This window comes from Chelon labrosus, assembly GCF_963514085.1.
Source record: "Chelon labrosus genome assembly, chromosome: 21".
NCBI classification, from domain to species: domain Eukaryota; kingdom Metazoa; phylum Chordata; class Actinopteri; order Mugiliformes; family Mugilidae; genus Chelon; species Chelon labrosus.
In genome coordinates this window covers 23,820,456-23,844,607 of record NC_140354.1, presented here as the reverse complement: position 1 = coordinate 23,844,607, position 24,152 = coordinate 23,820,456, and the positions used below count along the sequence as shown (strand labels likewise).

Here is a 24,152-nt window from a genome sequence, read left to right as displayed (position 1 = left end):
GCTTTAAATGTGCTCTGGATCAGTCATGGTGGTGGTGGTGGTGTGTTTAATGTCAACCAGCCACGACTGCTGTGTCTACACAGCCGACACCATTGGAGGCCTCTATACGCATGCACTGGTGTGTCAGCTTTGTTCTGTGTTGACTTTCTCTGTGCAAACGGCTCATGTTTGTGTCGGAGCCAATAAAAGCTGAGCGACTGTTACTGCGACTGAAATCACTGCCGGAGAAAAGAGAGAAGACGTCTGAGATGGTGATTAGGACGGAGACGGAGGGAGAATTATCACAGATGGACACAGAGTCACTCACTGTAAATGAGATTATATAGGAGAGTTATGAACGTAAGCAGGGTTCTATGAATTCACCAACTCTGGCAGTTAGAGAAATTATAATAAAAAGAAGAACCTCACAGACACAAGGTTCTGGGTTCCAATCCATCGGCCGACTGGAGCCTTTCTGGCATCACTGCACGTTGGTGTTCTCCAGCTTTTCAAGAGAAAATGTGTGTGTGTGTGTGTGTGTGTGTGTGTGTGTGTGTGTGTGTGGGTGTGTGTGAGCGTCAGCAGTGTGTGGACAGAAATAGGCTGCGACTTCAGCTGATCTTCCTTCCTTTACATAAACACTATGACACACACACACACATCAGGCTTCCCTCTGCTGGAACAAAGATATTTTCATTATCAGCACAAGGCCCCTCCACACACACACACACACACACACACACACACACACACGGACACACATGGACACATATGATAACAATGGTTATCCTGGTCGTTCTGTTCATGTCAGCTGAGAGGGAGCAGAGGACACTCCCATCATTCAACTCTTCAGTGACCTCTGTAGTGGCCATGACCCTGACACTGTGAGTGTATGTGTGTGACAGCATGGAGTCATTTTATACTGGATTTATAGGTTGAGTTGGACTGGTTTGGGTAAAGCAGGTCTGTTTGTCCCGGGGAGGAGGGGCTGCATGTGTCCAGAGGATCTAGCTGAGGTTCCTCTGGCTGCAGCCTGACCAACAACAACTGCACAGAGAATCTGCATTTCCCTTTCTGTTTGCCACAGATGGATGCGTAGATGAATTGTTCCACCGTCCAGAATGGAGGCTACAACTTCTACAAGAGGTGATAAATAATAATCATTTATACTGTATTGATCCCCTGCTCTTTGACCCATCCATTCGTTCACACAGTAGAGTGTAGAGTTGGAGCAGTGGGCTGCAGCCTCTAAGCAGTTCAGAGGTTAGATGTTTGCTCAAGGCACCGGGGACATCTTGTTATGTCCCATCTAGAGGTGTCTAGGACACAACATGATTAGGCCACATCTTCCCCAAGTCCCACGTAGTCACCAAAACGCAAATTGTTCCAATATAAAAAAGATGAAACAAATTAGAAGTGAGTGGACGGTAACTTCAGGGTGGACTCAGGACAAAACAACAAACAAAACGATGCTGCCTAGAAATGAATCTGATCTGGACCGAACAAATGCAAACAAATGACTAAACACTTCCTAACTAAATATACAGGGGAACAAAACTGGCTGTCTACCTCTACTACGAACAAACGAGAAAAAGCTGTGGCCGGTTGGGAGAAGAGGAAGATGAAGGAGAAGAGGAAGACCTGCTGCCAGCACCGGTCCACCAGCTTGGCCTCTTATATACACAGGTGACTTTGTGCTGCAGCCAATCAGGAGCCAGGACCAGGCCCTTCCCACCAATCACCTCCTGAGCATGACACCAACTATAATGAAAACAGAGCAGCAACACAACAACTCATAAACATAACGACAACAGTGGTAACAATCTTCTAAAGGCTCATTTAAAGTACTACAGGACACAGACCTTATAACCTACGTAGCCTACGTCAGTCTGTCTCGCTCTGTAACAACTCCACCCAAACACTAGTCGGTGCTGTGTCTTTTTTTACCAGTCGGGTTAATGTTTGTTTCTAATTCCTGCTTCACTTTCAATAATGGAGACTGAAACTTTTGCGAGTCGAGTCGTACAAATGTTTGTATCTCTGAACCTCCTCAGTTAACCTCTCCTCCATGTCTTCCATCTTTATTGATCCAAAACATCAGTTAGAAAATTACAGAGATGGAGATCACAATCACAGCTCTTGAGGTCTGTGTCGCCGAAGTGCAGAAGTCTAAACCTCCTATTACTCCACAGCTCTTCACTAATTTTGGAGGTTAACTTGTATGAAACACATTCCTCCATCTTTAAACCTTTTCATGTCTTACCATGTGTCACCTTTGATAGTTTATGTTCAGTGTTTAGAAGAACTAGACACATATACGACTGGAAACGTCTCATCTTGCTGATGAACTGTTAGGCTTCTGTTGTAGAATAATTCTTTTGATTTGTGCACTTTGAGACGCTCTCAGTGAGTCAGATGTGAATTGTTTAGTTTTTTTTTTCTGAGTTAAATGTGTGCACACACCTCACCTTCAACATCACCTGCCTAGTTTTGCTCATGCTCCATAGTCCCTGTGATAAGAACAGAGGAAACTGTTCTTATCACTGTAGCTCAGACATCTCCTACAACCGTAACGCCCTCAGTAACAGTTAACATGCCGCCAGAAACATCACTCTCAATAAAACTTTATTGACAAAGTGGTTCTGCTTCTAAGGAGCGTCCAGTCTGCTGGAAACAGAAAAGAAGTAGAAGAAGATGTCTCCACATGGATTCCAGCTTGGTTCGTCTTCGCTTTTTATTCCAGAAACCAGCTGATCACATGTTTTATTAGATCAGATTCTCCTGATCAAACTATCAGAAAGTAAATTCAAGCTGATGCTCGTCTCATCTGAGTGAAAATAACTTTTTCATAGCATCCTCTACTAAATGTTAGATGCTGATGTTGGACTAACTTGTTTGAGAGGTGGTTTATTTATTTGCATGTGTAATCCTCCAGGCAGGATCCACCCACACATACACATGAATTATAATGCGTGCATATACACAGTGAGTTCCTTATGAAGGGGTGCGGTTCATTTACATGTCCCATGTTTCATCCCTGCGTGGTCGTGGGTGTTATTTTGCATTTTCGTTGGACGGAATAACGAAGCTTCCTGCTCCTGCACTGAACTCTGAGACACGCAGGACCACTAGGTGCAGCTAAAATAGTCTCCGAGGGGACGACCCACCGTGACCGGAGCAGCTGAGAATTTCATTAGTATGGGAGGAGGAGGAAGGAGGAGGTGGGGGGAGAGAAGTGAGGCAGAAGAACCGTGGAGAAGGAGAAGGAGAAGGAGGCTGACTCATTTATTTTCAGTAAGAGTCTCAGAATATAATGTGACGGTTTTTCCTCAGAAGTAAAGAGGCTGGGCTTGGAGACTGTTTAGGATGTGGACTGTTTCCACCCTGGTACAAAAACTCTTCAGGCCTCTAGAGATAACTTCTCCGTTCATGGCGACTATACAAGGAGAATCTTTATAGAAATCAAAACTTAAAAGTTCTGCAAAATGAAGGGGCGTGGCTGCTGTGATTGACAGGTAGCTAGCTGTCTTTGGCCTCAGCTCCACTCACGCTCCAGCTCTTTGACTATTTCAGGATCGACTGTGTGTTAGATGGAGTCAGACAAAGATGGAGACGGACGGAGACGCCACGCTGATGGAGGAGGGTTGATCCACCTTTAGATGGAGTCAGGGGTCAGGGGACGGTCGTTGTTTCCGGGGCTCTGATATAAAAAGATTTCATTTTACTTCTTGTTAACTGCTCGTCCTCGCCCTTTTCTGTTCAGGCCTTACTTCCTCTTTGCTCTCAACTCATGTGACCTCTCTGTCAAACAGGATTTTTAATGCTCTTGTAGGTTTTTCCTATATTTTCCAACAGTGTAAACGCTGCAGCTCAGACTGTGACTTTATATACATACGGTCATAATAATATGGCTTGTTTTCTCAGCCAGTAGCTCCTGTTTATTCAAAGATCTACCTCAGCTTCCATTAAACTGTGGACAGAGTCTGAGGAGAGGACGAGGGAAGAGGTTCATGACAGTTCATGACTCATTCTTGTGTTTTATTTCCTTCTCCGTTCACGGATCAGTTTCTCAGGTTTAACTGTTGGACTGAAGCGTTAGGATGCGCTGTCTGAACGTTCTCCTGAGAATAAAGAGAATAAAGTTTATTAATGTTTGTGTGAATACGTCAGACAGTTAGTGAAGGACGGGCTAACACAAAGACGGCATCACGTTACACAGCCTGAAAACAGGTGGAGGACAGGAGGACTAGACAGGAGGACACACCTCTTTACTGGATGATGAACTATAAGAGCTTCATTTCTCTAAACCTGTTTCCTTCTCTAGTTACAAACTAAAACACTCTGTCGACCAATCACCTTCTCCTGTAACGTCAGAGAGCCAATAAAACCTGACGATCATAAAATTCACATTCAACAAAAACAAAGAGCCAGGATGTGTAATTCCCACATCGAGGAGAGACGAGGAGAAAAGTCAAAGTAGAGGGAGGAGGAGGAGGAGACGAGGAGACGAGGAGACGAGGGGTTCTTGAAGGCAGCACAGAGGCCAAGAGGAGGGGGACGGAGTCTTATCAGGGGACAGGGGACCAGTTCAACCAGATCCAGGTGAGACTGTCCATGTAACGATGCACAACATTTACATATTATTATCAATTTATTTTTCCTTTTTTCTTTGTCCATCTTGCTCTTACTACTCCTGGAAGAACCCAACTGTCAATCATCTGGCTCTGGACAGGACGTCCTGTGAGAGACTCGTGCTCTGACCCGACTCATGATGCAGGTGCTGCTGCCCCCTGCTGGTCACAGGATGTAATGTGTTTTATTGCAGAGGTCAAGTCACAGGTCACAGTTTACAGGATGTAATTAGATTAAAACGACATATATAATAAAAATGATTTAATGAAAAGACAAACTTATAAAACTCACTAGTCCCTGAGTGTCTGCAGCTCTAGTGTCTCTGAGCGTCCACATTAGGCTGTAGCTTGTTAATAAGATGATATGATGTCAGTGTTCCAACACTATGTTAAACCAGAGGTTTCACTACTGTTCATATAGTCGACATTAAACGACACAAAGACAAAGCGTCTCAGTGGATTCCTCCAGAATATTCTTCACATCTTTTCTAGACCTCGTGACGTTTTCATCCAGGACAAGAAAATGTGTTTGAGACAGAAGAGGAAACAGTTTTGATCATTTGACTGCAGCCATTAAAGTTGAATAAATATCCAGTGATAATGATTTATCTCAACTAGAAGCTCATTAACCTTTTTAATCATTTCTTCTTCTTCATTCATTTGATTTAAACATTTTAAACTGAACACATCAACCATTGCTCTGCTAATATCTAGTGAAAACATCAAATAAAGGCTTTTTATTTTTATTTCCAGCAGCTCTGTGGGGACATGTAACGTGTAGTTGTGTGATGGTTTCATTCAGAGGAGCAGCTTCCTCTTTCTGTTGCACAGCGCCACCTCGTGTCTGGTGTCAACAGATGGAGCCTGGACCAACCTCCTCTCATTTATTCTGTGTTTTTACACCAAACGTGTTGTTCTACAGTAACAGAAAGAGTTATTTCATTTTCTTCAAGTGTCTTTTCTCTGATATGTAACACAATGAAATAAAACCTGACGATGAAACTCTATTAACTGGAAGAAACTTAAACTTAACGAACCAAAACTTCACTGACAATAAAACATGTTGTGTCCCAGAACACTAAACTCCCAGCAGAGAGAAGAACCTTTGGTTTCTCAGGAGTTTGTGGCTCATACATAAATAAAATATCTGCACAGTCAAAAGTCAGAAGATAACTTATAACTTCTAACAATCACACTGATAGTCCGTCTCAGTTTCAACACCAGAAGATGTGCACCATGTGTCCTGATCTGAATCTGATTTAAACTAATGACTGAGACCTTCCTGGTGCAGCCAAATTATATATCTTGACATAAAGAAGAAGAAGTGTGGTTTTCCAAGATCTACAGAACACATCTAACCCTGAACAGACAAACCAGTTTCTGATTAAATATTATTTACTCTGGAAACTACATTTGTTGAGCTCTGCTCTGTTCAAACTGCACTCAGTTTTTTACAATGTAGAAATTACATCACTAATTTATAAACTATGAATGAATCTCAGATTTTAAATTACAAACAGTTATTCCATCATTTAAAGACACAAAGCTGCTGTTTACTGTGACCCTGAAAGGAAAGGCCTCCACCTGCCTGAACCAATCTGATTGTGAAGTGGAGGCTGGATGGAGAGAGAGAGAGAGAGAGAGAGACAGAGAGAGAGAGAGAGAGAGAGACTTTGCGCGCTCGGGCAGGACGGAGGGCGCGCGGGACATCAGCACACCGGCCGGGTCAAGGAGCTGCAAGGATGGAGATCCGACCAGACAGGTTTAAGGCGGTGGCTGGAAAAACTCTGGGGAAGATTCACAGGTACTGACTTCTGTTGTTCTGACTCCTGACTCCTCTGACCACACATGGGTTTTACGCGTTTTTGTTTATGCGGGACACGGTCACGCGTCGTGCTGCGGGTCCCCCATCCTCTCTGTCTCCTGTCCTCTGTCCTCCTACCAGGGACTTTGTTCTGGAGGAAAAGTTTCGTTGGTAGGGTTTTATTTGGGTGGTGCTGGTGTAGGTGGACATTTTGTAGGAAGCGATACAAAGTCAGCTTTACGCAGCGGCACTGACTGGTTTGACATGGATGAAAAATGATGGAGAGAATATTCATTTGTTTGAATTTTGGTGGAAAAGAAAAACAAGTGAAAATACTGGAGCAGGAATATTATGTTAGTTCATGGATAGAAGGTTAAAGTGGAGACATGGTTACATAATGGTTCCGTGCGTTATTGGCACGACCTGGCTGAATGAGAGCACTCCATCCATCCATCCATCCATCTACATGGAAGTTGTTTTGTTTGAGTAATATTTGTAAAACCTTATCTGATTTATTTTGAGGAATAATCCGAACACTCTTTCTCTGAGTGATGGACTCTGCTCAGATGTCAGGACATGAAATTTAGTTTCTGTGACTTTACTTGAAGAGACTTGTTCAGTTTAATCAGTTATTCTCATAATTAAAGGCTGGAAACTTTAAATCTTTGGTCGGTGATGGTTATTGGGGCAAAAGCAGCAGCTTCCTGAGATTACAAGAAAACCTGAGGGTCATTCTGTCTGAACCAAAAACAAAAATATCTTTTTTAAATGTCTGAAATGAGAAAATAAAACCAGGGAATTAAAATAACTGTTAAAATAATCTGTGCAGCGGTTTGAAGAAGCCGACCCTTTCCCCATACTCTCAGTGAAACATCAACATCTGTAACCATCGTCTTTAATCACATACGTGTGTGAATGAAGTGAAGCAGAAGAGCTGCAGCCCAGGCCGGTGTGCTGACAATATTTCAGTAAAAAGGGAGATTAAAGACACTGATAGAACCTCATGCAATAACCGCGTTAAGCTTTCGCTCTCTCAGGATTTGAGGTAGCAACCAAACGTATAAATCCTGTCCTGAAATAGCCTGTTTTTCAGTCCAGCTGTCGAGCCATGCAAATCCCTAAACTCTCTCCTCCCACTCATCCCGTCCTGGACCATGTCACTTCCTCCATCCGCTGCCTCCTCCACCCTCCACCCCTCCCTCCATTCAAACACCAGCACGGGCAACTTTCAGCCTATTGGGGTCTCCCAGATTAACAGACATGCAAATCTCAGGCTTGTTCTCTCTTACTGGTGCTGAGCCACGCATGCACGCAGACACAGCTGATGCCGTGTTGGATTGGATTCAGATTGGTTTTAGTGGGCGTTTCCGCAGCTTAGCTCGTGACCTCTTGTTGCGAAGGCTAGAAAACGAGATCTCCGTGTTCAGACGTGTGTTCAAAGGTGTGCATGAACGTCTGGCTGCAGTCTCACCACCTCCAGACTAAAGTGTGATCCCTCCCGATGAAAGCAGCCGGGACTTCATCTATTATTTAAACATTTTCTCCATCAGAATGCGTCTCCTGTTTCTATATTAATCTCTGTAAGCACAAACTTCAGCACTGTAAGGTCAAGAGCAGTCTGCAGCTGCACTTTCACTTTTTCAGATCAAGGCCCTGAAATGAAAGATGATGTTCAAATATGATCAGACTCTCCATCATCATGTTGATTGTGTGTAAAGGTTACTCATATAAGCAGACTTTTAGCTGAATTGGAAACGGTTTGCATCTACAGGAGGGCTGGGCTTCACGCGAGCGCTACAGAATACCACCGTAATCCATTTTTAATCTGTTTCACTTGCAGCAGAGTGCATTTCTCTGTGACCACCTTCCACTGTCATCTCAGGAGTGGTCCGGATAAAATATTCAAACAATGCAGACGAGACCTACAGCGATCGTTTGATGTCGTACGACGGCTGTGAACTGCAGGAGGAGAATGAACCCAATGAAATGATATCATGTGTACACATTTAGAAACCTGAGCAACAAGAATGAATAATTCTACTAATCTGAATGACGCTGTCTCTCTAGTAGCACTCTGGTCAGGACTAGATGAATAAATCCATCCTCTCTGAGCATGTCTGCTCCACGTGGGGGAAACATCAGGTGAGGGACAGAAACATGGAGGTAGAGAAACAAGATGAACCAAGATGGAATCCATGTGGACAGAGACGATGGAGACGTGGAGACATCTTGGTTCATCTTCATCTTCTTCTGTTCTATTTCCAGCAGATCAGTCATTAAGTTTCTATAGTGATTGATATTTCAGGGCGTACAAATGATAAATGCATGATGAACATCGTTGAAGCTGCAGCTGAGGCCGAGTGTGGGGACGCTTTAGGAGACGTTTAGCCTCGATGCTACGTCTGCTTGTGTCCTCCGTTCACGATTTTTTGTCCGCCTGCAGTTTCTTGTTGATGCGCTCTCACGTGCACAGGTTTGTGAAAAAGTCAGATGATGCACGGAGCAGTTTGGAGAGTCAGCTGCTCCCCCCTCAGCGTGCTGGGTTACTGGGCCGCGGTGCAGTCAGTGTCCATGAGTTTAAAAGACACAAACAAACAGCAGCAGACTCATTCTAATATGGTAACGTGTTCTTTAATGATCATCACAGAATCGTCCAGATCTGATAAACGCAGTGACGCCATGATGGAGTTTGACTGTGTCAGTATTTAGATTATATGAAGGTCACACATGGGGGAGTTCAGCATCGTCTGTGTGTGTCCACGGGAGAAAGAGGAAAACTGTGGTGTGACAGGATGGGGAGGACGGTGTCTCCCTGGGTGACAGCGTCCCACCGAGACCCAATCTGTTCACTTCAGGGAGAGTGAGAGTGTCAAGGAGGAAGGGGCGGGGTGGTGGGGGTGGGGAAGGGAGGGGGGGGAACAATAACCACAAAATTCAAACAAACGGTGGAACAAAATGGAGGATCAATGCAGCTCTGAAACGTGGACGAATACTGAGCAGGTTGTCTGGCGTTATATAATAATTATCACCACCTCCCTCCCTCCCCCCCTCCCTCATCCTCTACGAGAGGATTACTCTGTGAATTTAATACACAGTCTAACAAAGGTCCCGGGTCAGTGAGCAGCACGTAGGAGTCACATGTTACTTTATCAATGCTGAGGAATTATTGGAAAAACCTGTAAACGCACAACTCTGCAGCAAAAAACTGAACCTGAACTTTAATCTGCTGCAGGTTTGATGCACTGAGTCAATAAAATCAATCTGAGCTGTTAATCAAATCAAATCAGATCATAAACACGTCATCTCAATAAAGCAATAAGTCAGTGATCAGTGGAGGAAACACCGACTCCAACGTGGAGCTGAGCGTTTGTCTGAGCTGCAGGTTGAACTTGTTCGTGCTCAGGTGAACACGTTGATCTGTTTCAGTCAGAACCAGGATATTTCAGAGAGCCGGGGGTCACGGGACTCCTGCCTGCTCACGCTCCCTCGCTCATTAACCGTTGCCAGCTGAGACCAATCAGATCCTCGCTAGGCTAACGAGACGAGCTCCGTCAGCTGGAAGCTCACAGCGCCGTGGTCTCACGTCAAGGCTCGTTCTCTACTTAAACACTGGCTTTTAATTTATTTATTTATTTTCCACCAACCAGCAAAGTTCTGCAGAGTTTTAGTTTGTAAATTAAAACTACTCAACTGTTTTAATTCACTCACACACTCTCTCTCTCTCTCTTTGCCCTTTGGCAAAAAGCTTCTGCTGTAATTAATAACAGTTCTCTGCTGAGGGCTAGCCTCGTTAGCTCGTAGCATATGTGGAGGTGTCAAGCTGCAATCTGTCTGGAGGTTTAATGAGGATCCTCCTGCAGCACAGAGCTGCACTCAGGGCCGAGTCAGCACAGAGGACGGGGCAGTCAGCTGATTAATCAGCTGTTTGACCAGATCAGTGAGTGGCCTCGACTCTACGGGACGGGCTGAGGCCTCCGTCGATATTTACAAATGTTAGAATTAAAAGTTTTACATGAGACCTAAAACCCGCTGCATGAACCCAGCGGAGCGCGGCAGAATAAAATGGAGCCACTCTGTTCCTCCATATTAATTTCCGGAAGTAAATCATTTTTTGTAATCCTAATCTGAATGTTGTGACAGATTAAGACAGAGAGAGAGAGAGAGAGAGAGAGAGAGAGAGAGAGAGAGAGAGAGAGAGAGAGAGAGGATGCAGCCTCTCTAATCTCTGACAAATTCAGAGCGTTGCATCACAGAGTTTTCCTTTTCCTTTCCGTGCGTTGTCTTTCATGACCACGTTTCATTTCCACGTCGTTGTTCTGGTGTTTGTTTGTGCGGCGAGTCGAATCCACCACCATGAGGAAGAGTCTGCAGGAGCCCGGACACCAGATAACAGATAGATAGTGACAGATTATGGTGTAAAAGCCAGAGTGAATTATTTATCTGAGTCAGAAACACATGAATAATTGAGCAGCATCAGAGTCGCTCTTTGCTCGTGTGTGAATCTTAGAGTTTTAGGGGGTTTCTTTGGGAAATCACCTTTTTTATTTTTAAAGCTGTGAGCGTCCTGGTCCCGTCGGCCTCATCCCAGTGATTCTCCAGCTCACTGACTATCTAGATCAGACACAACGATGCTTTGTTGTCAATTCAAACACATGTTAAAACATATACACGCTGCAAACCGTGTCTCTATGTCTCATTAAACAAGCCGTTATAGTTCACCTCAGCCTGCTGCCTGCATGCATGTGTGTCTCTCTGAGAATATGGAGGCTGTAAAACACAGATGGTCGCTCTTCTGACTTCTCTGTTGGACTCCTGTGGAAAAAAAAAGTGACGCAGTGAAGTGAACAGTGATTTTACCTCACAGAACACAGGAGAGTTGCTGATCCACTGCTGTCGGCTCGTTTGTTCACGTTAAAAAGACAAAATGAGTGTTTCTGTCAACGGAGTCTGGTTTAAAAGAAACAGCAGTGATAATAATCTGAAGATATCGTGCTGATAGAAACCTTTGCTGCAGATTTGTGCTCGTTCTCCCTGCTCCATCAAATCACTGACTGTCTATAAAGATGGATGCTACAGACGCTCCTCCATCATGATCAGAGGTTCTGGAGCTCAGCGTGGCGTCTCCGTCTGTCTCATCTTTGTTTGACTCCATCTAACTTCTAGCTAATTTAAAAATAGTCAAAGAGGTGAGAGGATGAGTGGAGCTGAGGCTTAAGACGGCTAGCAACCTGTGAGGACACACACCTGTCAATCAAAGAGGCCACACCCCCCTAATTCTGCAGAATCCTTGAATAAACAGGTGAAAAAATGAAGAAATGATCTCCAGAGACCAGAGCAGGGTTTGTACCAGTGAGTTTGTCTCTGCTGTACCTGGAGGTACTTTTACATTTTCCACCTCTTGTCCCAAACCAGGGGCAGTACTGCAGATAAACACTCTGGAGACGTCACTAGTGGACGGAGGATTGTGCTGGTGCAGCTCCTCGGCTGGTGACAGCTGCCTCCACAGACTGGGACACAATGAGTCACACACAACATGGTGCATGTTGGCAACGTGTGTGTTAAAGCAACAATCCATCTCACCTGAACTAAAAATATTACTCACACACATAGTGTTTTAGTTTGGCCCAAGTCCCGCCCACTAACATGGAGGGGGTGGAGCTTATGACCTACACTGTAGCCAACCACCAGGGGGAGTTCTACTTGATTTGTCGTCCATCTTTATACGGTCTATAGTTTGAACCTAAAGAACTATATTTTGAATTTTATCTTAAATCAAAGATTATATTTTTATGGTAGCACATTAAATCAGATTAAATGTCCAATGCTATGTTCATGCTTAGAGTGACAGCGTGTGACCAGCTACACTGTCGTAGAGGTGTCATAGAGTTTCTAGCATCATGTCACCGGCCTCCATTGACTATGAATTGCTTTCTCAATGGTAGAGTGAACACAGCAAAGACTTCTGTTCTGAAATGTTCGGTTCCTCATCACTTCCTGTCTGTGTCTGCTCTCAGGCTGATTGAGAAACGGCAGCAGAATGGAGAAACCATTGAGTTGTCTGCAGAGGGCCGTCCTGAGCTGGTGGAGGAGAAGGAGATGCCGGTGGTGGACTGCACCTGCTTTGGCTTGCCCAGGCGGTACATCATCGCCATGCTGTCTGGCCTGGGCTTCTGCATCTCCTTTGGTATCCGGTGCAACCTCGGTGTGGCCATCGTCAGCATGGTCAACGACCACACCGTCTACAGAGGCAACAAGGAAGTCCTGGTGGTGAGCAGCAACGTGGAAATGAAACAGAAACAAACACAGACGTCTTTAGGACTCAGAGTCAAATCACATATTTTCGTCTCTCCAGGCTGCACAGTTCACCTGGGACCCTGAGACGGTGGGGATGATCCACGGCTCCTTCTTCTGGGGCTACATCGTCACACAGATACCCGGTGGCTTTATATGTCAAAAGTTTGCAGCCAACAGGTGAATGTCTTCACATTTAGTAAAGTAAACATCACGCCAAGTTTCACACATCTTCTGAACAGTCTCCTGATGCTGTGGCTCCTTTTTTTGTCCTTTGTGTATCTAAGAGTGTTTGGCTTTGCCATAGTGGCCACATCCACACTCAACATGCTGATCCCATCTGCCGCCCGCTGCCATTACAGCTGCGTCATACTCGTCAGGATATGCCAGGGCCTCGTGGAGGTACAGTAAGCGTCTGGACTCTCTGTAAAACATGTGTGAGTTTTTAGCTGACCACGCTCTGTTCTTTAGGGTGTATCGTACCCGGCCTGCCACGGCATCTGGGCCAAGTGGGCGCCTCCTCTGGAGAGAAGTCGGTTAGCAACAACGGCCTTCTGCGGTAAAGTTTCATCACGTTAATGTCACAGTTAAAGCATGAGAATAAAATATATCTGCAGAACGTTGCAGATAGTCTCCGCTAGAGTTATGTTATTTCTACGGCCACTTGCTAATCACTGTATTAATATCATTATCTGATGAAGCTGGAAACCAAATGATTTGTTGTTTTTCTTTGTGTTTTCTTCTCAGGATCCTATGCAGGAGCCGTGGTGGCCATGCCTTTAGCTGGGATACTGGTGCAATACACTGGGTGGCCTTCAGTATTTTATGTCTATGGTTAGTACCTTGAGCTCATTCTTCAGAAATAAAATCAAAGTGGGAGGACGTTCGAGTTGCACCTTTTCATTTCTCCCTCTCTCTTCCTCTTCCTCTCTTCCTCTCCCAGGCAGCTTTGGGATATTCTGGTATTTCTTCTGGATTCTGGTGTCGTACGAGAGTCCCGCGGCTCATCCCACCATCACACCAGAGGAGAGGAAATACATTGAGGACGCAATCGGAGAGTCTGCATCATTCCTCGATCCTCTCCATGTACGCGATGTTCAGTCAAACATTAAAAATGCCCTCGATGTTGAAATAAATACAGCTTCTATTGTACACATGTAGTGAGTGCACATCTGATTTCTTTCTGTGGCAGAAATTTAAAACGCCCTGGAGACACTTCTTCACCTCCATGCCGGTCTACGCCATCATCGTGGCCAACTTCTGCAGGAGCTGGACCTTCTACCTGCTGCTCATCAGTCAGCCGGCGTACTTTGAAGAAGTCTTTGGCTTTGAGATCAGCAAGGTCGGATCATAGCGTCTGTAAATCTGTTCGGACGTGTCCTAGAGGTGGTTGATCCATCACTCATATGGGTCTCTCTTCCAGGTGGGCATGGTGTCAGCTTTGCCCCATCTGGTGATGACGATCATCGTGCCTATCGGAGGCCAGTTGGCCGACTACCTGAGAACCCACAACCTGATGTCCACCACCAACGTCAGGAAGCTCATGAACTGTGGAGGTGAGATGAGATGAGATGATTCTGCAACTGTGTGATGGCATTTATAATATTTAATCAGCACAGATATTTTATGCATTAATAGATTTAACACTGACTACTGTAATTCTCCTATAATTTAGAGTTAATATCATGTAATTACATCATATTTGTGGCTCCTTTTAACCAGATACTTGCATTTAGAGGCTTTGCAGCGCAGCAGCTGATGATATTAGAATCATATGAATATGTCAGAAGAACTTAAATGTTGTTGCATGAAGACAGAGTTCACCGTGTTTACGTGGGTTTGTTTCTATGGACGCGTCTCAGGTTTTGGGATGGAGGCCACTCTCCTGCTGGTGGTTGGTTACTCTCACACTAAAGGTATGGCCATTTCCTTCCTGGTCCTCGCTGTGGGTTTCAGTGGATTCGCTATCTCAGGTGAGTTATGTTCTACACCCGATTCAGTCAAGGTTTATACTTTGAAAGAACAGATTGAAGTTTTAATACAACTGTTTAGGAGCTTTAAGGCTGACTGTGACGTGTCCTGAGTCCCTGAAATAGGCTAGGAAGAGCTACTATTAGCTGTGAAGATAGGAAGAGCTACTGTTAGCTGTGAAGCTAGGAAGAGCTACTGTTAGCTGTGAATCTAGGAAGGGCTACTGTTAGCTGTGAAGCTAGGAAGAGCTACTGTTAGCTGTGAAGCTAGGAAGAGCTACTGTTAGCTGTGAAGCTTGGAAGAGCTACTGTTAGCTGTGAAGCTAGGAAGAGCTACTGTTAGCTGTGAAGCTAGGAAGAGCTACTGTTAGCTGTGAAGCTAGGAAGAGCTACTGTTAGCTGTGAAGCTTGGAAGAGCTACTGTTAGCTGTGAAGCTAGGAAGAGCTACTGTTAGCTGTGCAGCTAGGAAGAGCTAATGTTAGCTGTGCAGCTAGGAAGAGCTACCGTTAGCTGTGTAGCTAGGAAGAGCTACAGTTAGCTGTGTAGCCAGGAAGAGCTACAGTTAGCTGAGAGGCTAGGAGGCTAGGAAGAGCTACTATTAGCTGTGAAGCTAGGAAGAGGTACTGTTAGCTGTGTAGCTAGGAAGAGCTACTGTTAGCTGAGAGGCTACGAAGCAAGAAAGGGCTACTATTAGCCGAGAGGCTGGGAAGCTAGCAAAGCTATCATTAGCTGGGAGGCTAGAAATCTAGGAAGAGTTACCATTAGCTGAAAGGTTATGAAGCTAGCAGGAGCTACAAACCGTGGTACAGAGTTGGCCTCTCCTGAATCAGTTGGTCTAAACTTTATTCATTCATTCATTATTTATTTATTCATGTGATGGAAATGTTCGCCTTTCTCTTCTCATGCTATCAGAGTAATCTCTCTTAAGCTACGTCCATGGATAAAGTATTTTGCTCGTTGCCCGTCAGTGGATGTTCCAGTTTCCGGTTCTCTAGCCAACCCTCTAGTTTATTTCCCAGAAAGACTCCAGATAAACGTTACTACACTAAACCTTTTGTAGTTGTGGGAGGTCCAGGCTAAACACTAAATATTCTCCTTCACTCATTTTGTTTCCGTCCTGTTTTTGCTTCCACTCAGGGTTTAACGTCAACCACCTGGACATTGCTCCTCGATACGCCAGCATCCTGATGGGCATCTCCAACGGCGTGGGAACGTTATCGGGAATGGTGTGTCCTCTCATAGTGGGCGCCATGACCAAACACAAGGTGACGCATTCACTTGTCTCAGTTCATTGTTCCATCGGGGGACGGCCTCGTGGCTGAACCCATCTGTGCTGATTGTTTTCAGACTCGTGAGGAGTGGCAGTACGTCTTCCTCATAGCCTCCGTCGTTCACTATGGAGGAGTGATTTTCTACGGTAGGACTCTGCAGGGTTTGTCAGGTCTGTTCAGAAACAACGTCTCAGCGCTGATCAAAGTTTGATTTGTTTTTTCTGCAGGACTCTTTGCATCGGGTGAAAAACAGCCGTGGGCCGACATCGAGGACACGAGCGAGGAGAAGTGTGGTATAATCGATGAGGACGAACTGGCCAATGAGACGGAGGAGATGTACCGAGGAGGCGGGCAGTACGGGGCCATGAGCCAACCGGTGGTCGGCTCCAACGGGGGAGGAGGAGGAGGAGGAGGAGGAGGAGGTGGAGGAGCCTGGGTGACAGACTGGGATAAGTCTGAGGAGTATGTTCAGCCACCAGGATACAACTCCTACATGTACGGAGGCGAGCAGGAGAAGAAGCTGACATAGAAGATTTAAAAAAGAGGAAAGATTGTTTTTTGGAGAGAGTCACTGAACGGACCTGCTGTGTGCTTTAGTACCACATCTACAGAGTATGCATCGGATTCAGTCCAGTGTGTGTGTGTGTGAGTGTGTGTGTGTGTAGGCATGTGCATGCAGTGGGTTAACAAACATGAAAACACATCCAGCATTAATTTACAAAACAACAAGACTTCCTGGTCCTAGGCTCGCTGTGATTGGTCAGGAGTGTGTGTCCTTGTTTTTAATTCTCTCTCTGGGCCCCACAGTGTTTAGATGGTTGAAACCTGTTCAGAGATGGTTTTTAGGGTAAAGGTCCCGGTCTGGGTTAGGGGCTAGGTAATGCATATGTCAGTGTGAGGTCCTCATAAAGACAGAAATACAGGTGTGTGTGTGTGTGTTTAAATGTGTGAGCCTTGAGTTCGTTTAGTTTCTTCTTCTTTTTGTTGGAGCCTCAACTTTCAAACTTAAATCAGTCAAAACAATGAACAGCGTCACTCTTCTCCTCCTGATCATCTGATAACTGACCGAGTTAAATAACTAAACTAAACCTGCATGTGGTCAGAGACGTCTTTAAACGTTTCAGTCACAGAGATTAAAGGTGCGTCGCTGCCATCTTTGTGGACGTGTTTAAAGATGTTTGTTAGAACAAGCCCCCCCACCCCACATGTGTGCTTGACTCATAGACTGTAAAAAAAATGGACGCCATGACAGCTCCTCTAAAGTGAAGCCAAAGCATGTAGAGCTCCCTCTGATGGCTGGCTGCAGTATAGGTCATATAAGCCCCGCCCCCTCAGTAGTTACTATAATGCTGATGTATGTTCAAGATTAAATTTAATGCTATAGAAACAGGATGTGACATCATGATGATTGACAGTTGCCATTGACAACGTCCCATGTAAATACAAGAGTAGGTAAAAAAAAAAGTAATAATTTGAGTGTATGACCCAACTCTTGTCAGTAACCATTTACCAGAGAGTCTAGAGGAAATGTGGGCGGGTCATAGATCAACTGAAACAAGATGGTGCCGCCCGTTACCCTGGGATACCAGAGTCAGTTGTGGAGACGAGTCGTCCATTTTTTCCCTCTACAGTCTTGACTTTGACACACAGACCTGAACCAGGTCAAATCCAGACCGGTTTCAGGGAGGACAGCGTTGTCTTCTCTGAATCGTCCAACATGTCTGAGTGTTGGGTGTGTGTCTGTGTGGGACGGTGGTCGTGCTGTGGCGTTGGGTTCAGGTGCTGGAACGTTGTGCGCTGAGCGTAGTTTAATGAGAACCTCTTTACACCCAGTGAACCAGGAACACAGTGGCTACGTCTGCACGGACCGTAGATCATCAGCTAGTCTGATCATGGAGACGAGCCGTTTCCATGGAGACGAAAGAAAAGTGTTCACATCGAAACCTGGGGAATCACATCTACTGGAAATAGAACAGTAGAAGAAGAAGAAGGAGGAGAAGACAACCAAGATGTCTCCACGTCTCCATCGTCTCTGTCCACATTAATTCCATCTTGGTTCATCTTGTCTCACTGCCTCCATGTTTCTGTCCCTCCTGAAACTCCTTGACGTCTACTCCTCATCCTCCAGGAGCATTTTATTCTGATTATTAGAGGAAGAACTCGTCTCCATGGAAACGTAGCCACTGTTTGGTGTTAATGTGGTTTTAACGGGGGTCAGATTAGCAAGAAAATGTTTGGTAACAATCACATCAGTTCATTTAAAAGCAGCTCCGTCTGCCTCTCTACGCACTGGCTGCTGGGTAATGGAGTTCCTCTGATATTTTTGCAGCTGCACATGCAACAGACACACACACACACACACACACACAGTCATTTATTCTCAAGTTTCTTCTTCAGATCAAATTTGAGAGAAACCTGCTGGAATGTTAAAGTGATGCATTTGGTCCAGATGAGGGTTTTAACGGTGAAACGTGTCGTCAATAAATTGTTTTAAAGAGTGAAAATCACCAGTTTGTTTGGAGTGAGATGTCTTGAAGCCATGAATGAGTCTCCCTGTGAACAGTTTCATTTCTAAGTGTCGTATCGGTGTCTCTTTAATCTTCTTCGTCTCAGTTTATGGCCGTTCTGATGTTGTCCTCCTCCCTCTTTGATGCAACGTGTGGTTAAATGGTGGGTGTGCAATAAATAATAAAAAAAAGAAAAATGAAGGAAACGAAAATATTTTAAAATGTGGAAAATATTTTATGTATAAAATATGTACATGTGAGATAACCTTGTGTATAATAAAATTTAAGACGATGTTACGATTTCAACACGAGCGTGTCACCGGGATTTATCATCTACACGTGATGACGTGTGAATTAAATGAGTGGTGAATTATTTTACATCATGAGCACGATGTCGGCTCTCTGTGTGTTTCTCTGCGGACAGATGGATGTAGGATTATCTCTGTGATTTTAGGCAAAGATTAGATGGGAGAGCAGATGCACTCAGTGGGAGAGTGAGGGAGAAACATGGACGTCACAGACAAGAGAGGAGAGGCTGATAGAGGAGACGGGTGGAGCGTGTGTGTGTGCAGAGCAGCATCATGACAGATTTATAATTTATTATTAAATGTTAACCAACAACACCTATAAATCATTTATTGAAAATGTATTTATGTAATTTATTGCAATATTTAGGTCCACTTGAGATTTCTAAAATCATTTGACTCTAATAATTTACAGCAGTTTGTTTTTTTCTGTCAATTTTATGTATATTATTTTGAAAGAATTACCAACCGGAAGTATTGTCTACATTGACGCGACTTGACGCATTTGGTGTAGTGCTGCAGTTCCACACTCTGACCACAAGAGGGCACCGACGACACATGATTCTGACTACAGATCAACTAAAAAGTAAAAGTGCTTTAGAAAATAAGTAAAACTTAAGGATTTCCGGCATTTTTCAATCTTTAATATAATAATGTAATAAAAGGAACAAAACACTTTACTTTAAACTACAACTGTGAAGTAGTACTGCGCTTCTGCAGTAAGTTTAACGAACTATACTGTCTGGAATCACTGGCTCATGTCAGATATCAGATGATGTTACCTTTAATATATGAAACAGAAGAACCCACAAAGAGTTGTGTCTTACCTGTCCAGCGTTGTGACACATTTTGTCTTCGGTTTGGAGTCACTGGGTCACATGACATGGAAGCGAAAGAGGGGAAAAGGGAAGATTTAAAAAAATAAATCTTAATGAATATAATGATTTTCCATGAAAATATATATGTAAAAATTAAATCATAAAAATAACAAATAAAAAAAACCAAAAATAATCAGTTTAATAATTATCTATAATCAAACATAACCCAAAACATCAAGTCTCCAGTTTAGTTGTTGTTCCTCGACGTGACCACAAGGGGGCAGTAATGGGACGTGGTTCTGAATACGCAGATCAAATCTATTGAAAAATAACAGAAATTTTGATAAAAAATATGAATATAAAAAGAGGACGGGTTAGAACAGAAAAAAATATTAAGAACTTCAAAAGAATTTAAGGGAAATGAGGATAATGAACGAGATGTTTTAGAGCATTGAAATGTATTTGTTTTTCAATATTTAGGTAAACGTGTGGTTTCTACAATCATCTCGTTATAATATTCTACAATATTGTCTTCCGTTTGATTCTGAGTTCTTTATGTGAACTCTAAATATTATTTTGAAAAGTGTTAACCGGAAATACGGCTTTAACGCAGTATAGTAGTTCCACGCTTTGACCACTAGAGGGCAGTGAAGACATGGATCACTGAATACAGGCAAAGAGAAGCTTCACTTCAGACACATTAAATACGTTTAATAAAAGCTCTGGTACTGTATTTTCAAAACAACTTTCTTTCTATCTCTCTTTCCAGTCTTGTATTAAAATTCGGCTTTGGTTTGGTGTCACTGGGCCACATGACCTGGAATCTATTGAAAGAAAACTGCTTAATTAGGATTAAAATATTCTTATTAAATAAAATGAGCACGACAAAACAAGGATAACAAGTGTATAGTATTTATATAGTGTAGTTACACAATTCGGCTTTGGTTTAGAGTTATTAAAAAAAACATCAAAATAAAGATGTATCCCCAAAAAAGATTTAAAAAAGATATATAAATTTTAACAACAAATAAATAATACACAATTAATACACTATTATAACAACTGATCTATTTTATATTTTTACAGGTAAACTAAATGAACGCAAACTAAGAGTTAATTTTGAATTTAAACACATTTTGAGTGAAGAGCTGCAATAGAAGGAAACTGTCTGAGAGGCCACGCCCAATTAGGAACATAAAAGTTAATGATTGGACATATTCCCTGTCTATGGGCGGGGCTGATAAATAAAGTTCCATTGTGATTGGTCTATTAGCACGTCTGTCACCCAGACGACTTTTCATTGGTTGTTCAACGAGGGGATTAACGTGAAATCGGTCCGCTTCCAAACCACAATGGAGAATAAGTAGGAAGACATCCGGGCTCGTAATTTATTTATAACATAAAGTTAGATTTTTAACTTGTAGCTTCACAGTTTTAAACTTTATATCTTGACACGTTGGTTTCAGTAAGAAGCGGAAGTAGCGGGAAGATCGTGAAGAGTTTGTAGAAGAGTTTGTAACAAGGAAATGGTCCGAGGCTAACGTTATGTAGCATGCTAATCTCATTTATTCACTCGGAGCTCCGTTAAAGTAAAGTCCTCACACAGGTAAGAACTCTTTAACCACCTTTAACACCTGGAATATTTAAAATCAAATCAGTTTAAGTGCTTTAACCGACAACTAAAACAAGCACCTGATAAATCTGGGTCGGTCTCATGACACCTGTTGTCTTCGTCCTCCTGTCCGCAGGTATGACCGAGTACAAGCTGGTGGTGGTCGGGGCTGGAGGTGTGGGCAAGAGCGCCCTCACCATCCAGCTCATCCAGAACCACTTTGTGGACGAATATGACCCGACCATCGAGGTGAGCAAAACGGAAAACCTGCTGGAAAACACGAGAAACCCAATAAATGTTGGGTTTAAAATGAAAGATTTAAAGATGGGTTGTGCAGCAAGGTTTACATTCTGGAGACACATGATCCAGCTGTGATCCAGGTGATGTGTAATGAAGGAGGGGCCGTGCACACCTGGATGGAAAAGGGTTAATCATCAGTCAAACTGTAAAATGATGCAACACCTTTAGAAAGAGACAAACTTACGTCACCGTCTTGGTTTGTGTTGCAAACAGTTTCAGAAGCAGAGGATCAGCAGAAAAGGTGCTGGAGAGAAATGTAAGGTGAAGCTGCTAACAAGGCTTCATCCTGCTCTGTTCAGATCCCTGCAGGAGGATCGGTTAAAGGAGGAGCCGGTTGAATGTGGTCAGACATAACGTTTCTTCCTCCAACAGTCGAACAGAAACATTTAGAAGATGACTCAAGTCTTCTTGAAGCATTTAGAGTCTGTGGGGGCTGCTTCACTGAAACATGATCATGTCACAGTCAATAAACTTGAGAAATTAAAGTTAATAAACTCACTTTTGGGCCTTTTTCTGCCTCTGTCTGATAATAGTGTAAAGAGAGAGGTTACATACAAGCATGAGAACTGGTTAAAAAGGGTGCAGAGTTATTAGGGAACAGAATTAAGTAGAGAAACTTTACAAGACAAAATCATTTATTTAGTTGAACTCTCAGGTTCTGGTTAACTTGTTTATTGTCAGTAGCCATCATCAACACTTTGTCTCTTAAATGAGTCGTAAATCTTTTCCCCAGACGGTGTCAAATAAGTCGGGTCGATGCTGTGATTCATCATCTCTTAAAAATATTCACGGCGTTCTTTAGAGAACCTCCAGCCGCGGAGGACCTGTTGGGACACGATGCAGCGTTCAAGTGATGAGACGTTTCTGTCTCTGCAGGACTCGTACAGGAAGCAGGTGGTGATCGACGGAGAGACGTGTCTGCTGGACATCCTGGACACTGCAGGTCAGGAGGAGTACAGCGCCATGAGGGACCAGTACATGAGGACCGGGGAGGGCTTCCTCTGCGTGTTCGCCATCAATAACAGCAAGTCGTTTGAGGACGTTCACGTGTACAGGTACAGAGGTTCAGTCTGTCTATTTGTAGGACGCGTCTGTGAGTTGGCAGAGACATGAAGACGTCTCTGTGCAGCTTTAGACAGTCTGACGCCTCATAAGCCATTTCCTGATCAGCAGGAACCGCTCTTAATTATCTGTGACCCTCATCTGCAGATAAGCTGTGGTCACACGTTCTCAACCAAATATATAGCACAAGAAAACTAGTGCTGCAGAGATCTGGTGGCCAACGTAGGCCAGCAAATGTCTGAATGTTTATTCAAGTTTTCCTCCAATAATCAGATTGAAAACCTGGTGGTAACCATGGTAACCTTTACTAATCATCCCCTGATAAATAAAGAAACACGGAGGTAGAAAAACAAGATGAATCTTGGTTGTCTTCTAAGACTACACATTCAGGACATGGAGGAGGACATGGAGGAGGACATCCTACTACTACTAATTTTTTGACTCTTTTCTTGTCCCCCTTCTTCTTCTTCTTCTTTTCTTTTTCCAGTAGATTTGATGCTGCACAGTAGCACTAACAACTTGAATAAAGTTAAGAGAAAGAAGCTCTCTCCTCCTCCTCCTCTTCTTCTTCTCTTCCTCCCCTTTTCCAGTAGACTTGATGCTCCAGTTCTGTAGTGATTGATGTCTTGATGTAAACACTTACATCTGATCACATCATTTGATTTGATCTTGTCTCCATGGAAACGTTTCATCTCTGATCAGACTGACCTCCTGTCACATGGACCGTGTTTCTTCGGTTCTGATGGTTCTGATGTTCCCTCCTCAGGGAGCAGATCAACCGGGTGAAGGACAGCGACAGCGTTCCCATGGTGCTCGTCGGGAACAAGAGCGACCTGAGCTCCCGCACGGTGGAGAGCAAACAGGCGCAGGAGCTGGCCCGGAGCTACGGCGTCCCGTTTGTCGAGACGTCCGCTAAAACCCGACAGGTCAGGAGTTGGTTTGTGTTGAAGCATAAAATAAAAAAGTGTTTCTTCTTTTCTCTTGAGTGAGAGAATGTTTTGTTTTGTTTCTGTCCTGCAGGGAGTGGAGGAAGCTTTCTACTCACTAGTCAGGGAGATCAGAAAATACAAGGAGACCAACCGCAGCAACAAGAAGAGCAAGAAGAACACTCAGAGACGCTGCATCATACTATAGCAGCGCCCGTCGCCGCGGAGACGTCCAATCAGAGGCAGACAAGTCCATTTGTGACAGTTTATTGTTAATTTCTAACTAAATTCAGCACATTTCTTCTTTTTAGTTTCATCACGTTTTAAGATTTTTATTAAAATGTATTTTGACTTGTTCAGTATTTCACTTTAAACATTTCATCCCTGCTTGTATCTGTTGTCATGTTAGCAACATCTACAGGATCACCACGGTAACAAAGCCTTCAGGTGCACTTTATTCACTTCCTGTTTACTCCAGTATTCAGGATCAGACTCAGTTCAACGCTGCAGGAAATCTGGAGTCACGGTCGTGGCATCAGACGCTGGATGTTCAACCTCTTTCATTCACTGCCGTCACGTTAAAGGTGTCATGGATTTCTATTTTTGTACATTAACCAGTTCTGAAACGTCTGCATTAATAAAAACGCTGTCAGATACGTGTTGCAGCCTCTGTCG

General features: G+C 43.8%; 2 protein-coding genes across 3 annotated transcripts; both read left to right on the top strand.

Annotated features, from left to right (window-relative positions):
- Nucleotides 1-6,164: 6,164 nt before the first annotated feature.
- Nucleotides 6,165-16,476, top strand: slc17a7a (solute carrier family 17 member 7a; the record flags this gene model as incomplete). 2 transcript variants are annotated; one of them, XM_084570411.1, is made up of 13 exons in its annotated part: nt 6,165-6,414; nt 12,429-12,681; nt 12,767-12,885; nt 12,993-13,107; nt 13,177-13,264; nt 13,453-13,543; nt 13,653-13,791; nt 13,898-14,047; nt 14,129-14,261; nt 14,568-14,678; nt 15,814-15,941; nt 16,024-16,093; nt 16,175-16,476. In XM_084570411.1, exons 1-13 carry the CDS (start codon nt 6,353-6,355, stop codon nt 16,474-16,476), a joined length of 1,761 nt encoding a protein of 586 aa, XP_084426537.1. In that variant the 5' UTR covers nt 6,165-6,352. The 2 variants fall into 2 exon arrangements, with proteins under 2 accessions (XP_084426537.1, XP_084426536.1); XM_084570410.1 differs by lacking the exon at nt 6,165-6,414 and having other exon boundaries at nt 12,285-12,681.
- Nucleotides 16,477-20,900: 4,424 nt separating this feature from the next.
- On the top strand, nt 20,901-24,133 carry LOC311506294 (GTPase KRas). The gene is made up of 5 exons (XM_084570202.1): nt 20,901-21,183; nt 21,326-21,438; nt 22,366-22,544; nt 23,318-23,477; nt 23,572-24,133. Exons 2-5 carry the CDS (start codon nt 21,328-21,330, stop codon nt 23,683-23,685), a joined length of 564 nt encoding a protein of 187 aa, XP_084426328.1. The 5' UTR covers nt 20,901-21,183; nt 21,326-21,327; the 3' UTR covers nt 23,686-24,133.
- The last annotated feature ends 19 nt before the right edge of the window (nt 24,134-24,152 follow it).

What these genes read in the sequence shown, in the direction of transcription:
- LOC311506294 (XM_084570202.1), top strand. Translation starts at nt 21,328, where the DNA reads ATGACCGAGTACAAGCTGGTGGTGGTCGGGGCTGGAGGTGTGGGCAAG. An exon ending in AATATGACCCGACCATCGAG is followed by an intron (nt 21,439 to 22,365) that starts GTGAGCAAAACG and finishes CTGTCTCTGCAG; the next exon opens with GACTCGTACAGGAAGCAGGT. An exon ending in GAGGACGTTCACGTGTACAG is followed by an intron (nt 22,545 to 23,317) that starts GTACAGAGGTTC and finishes TTCCCTCCTCAG; the next exon opens with GGAGCAGATCAACCGGGTGA.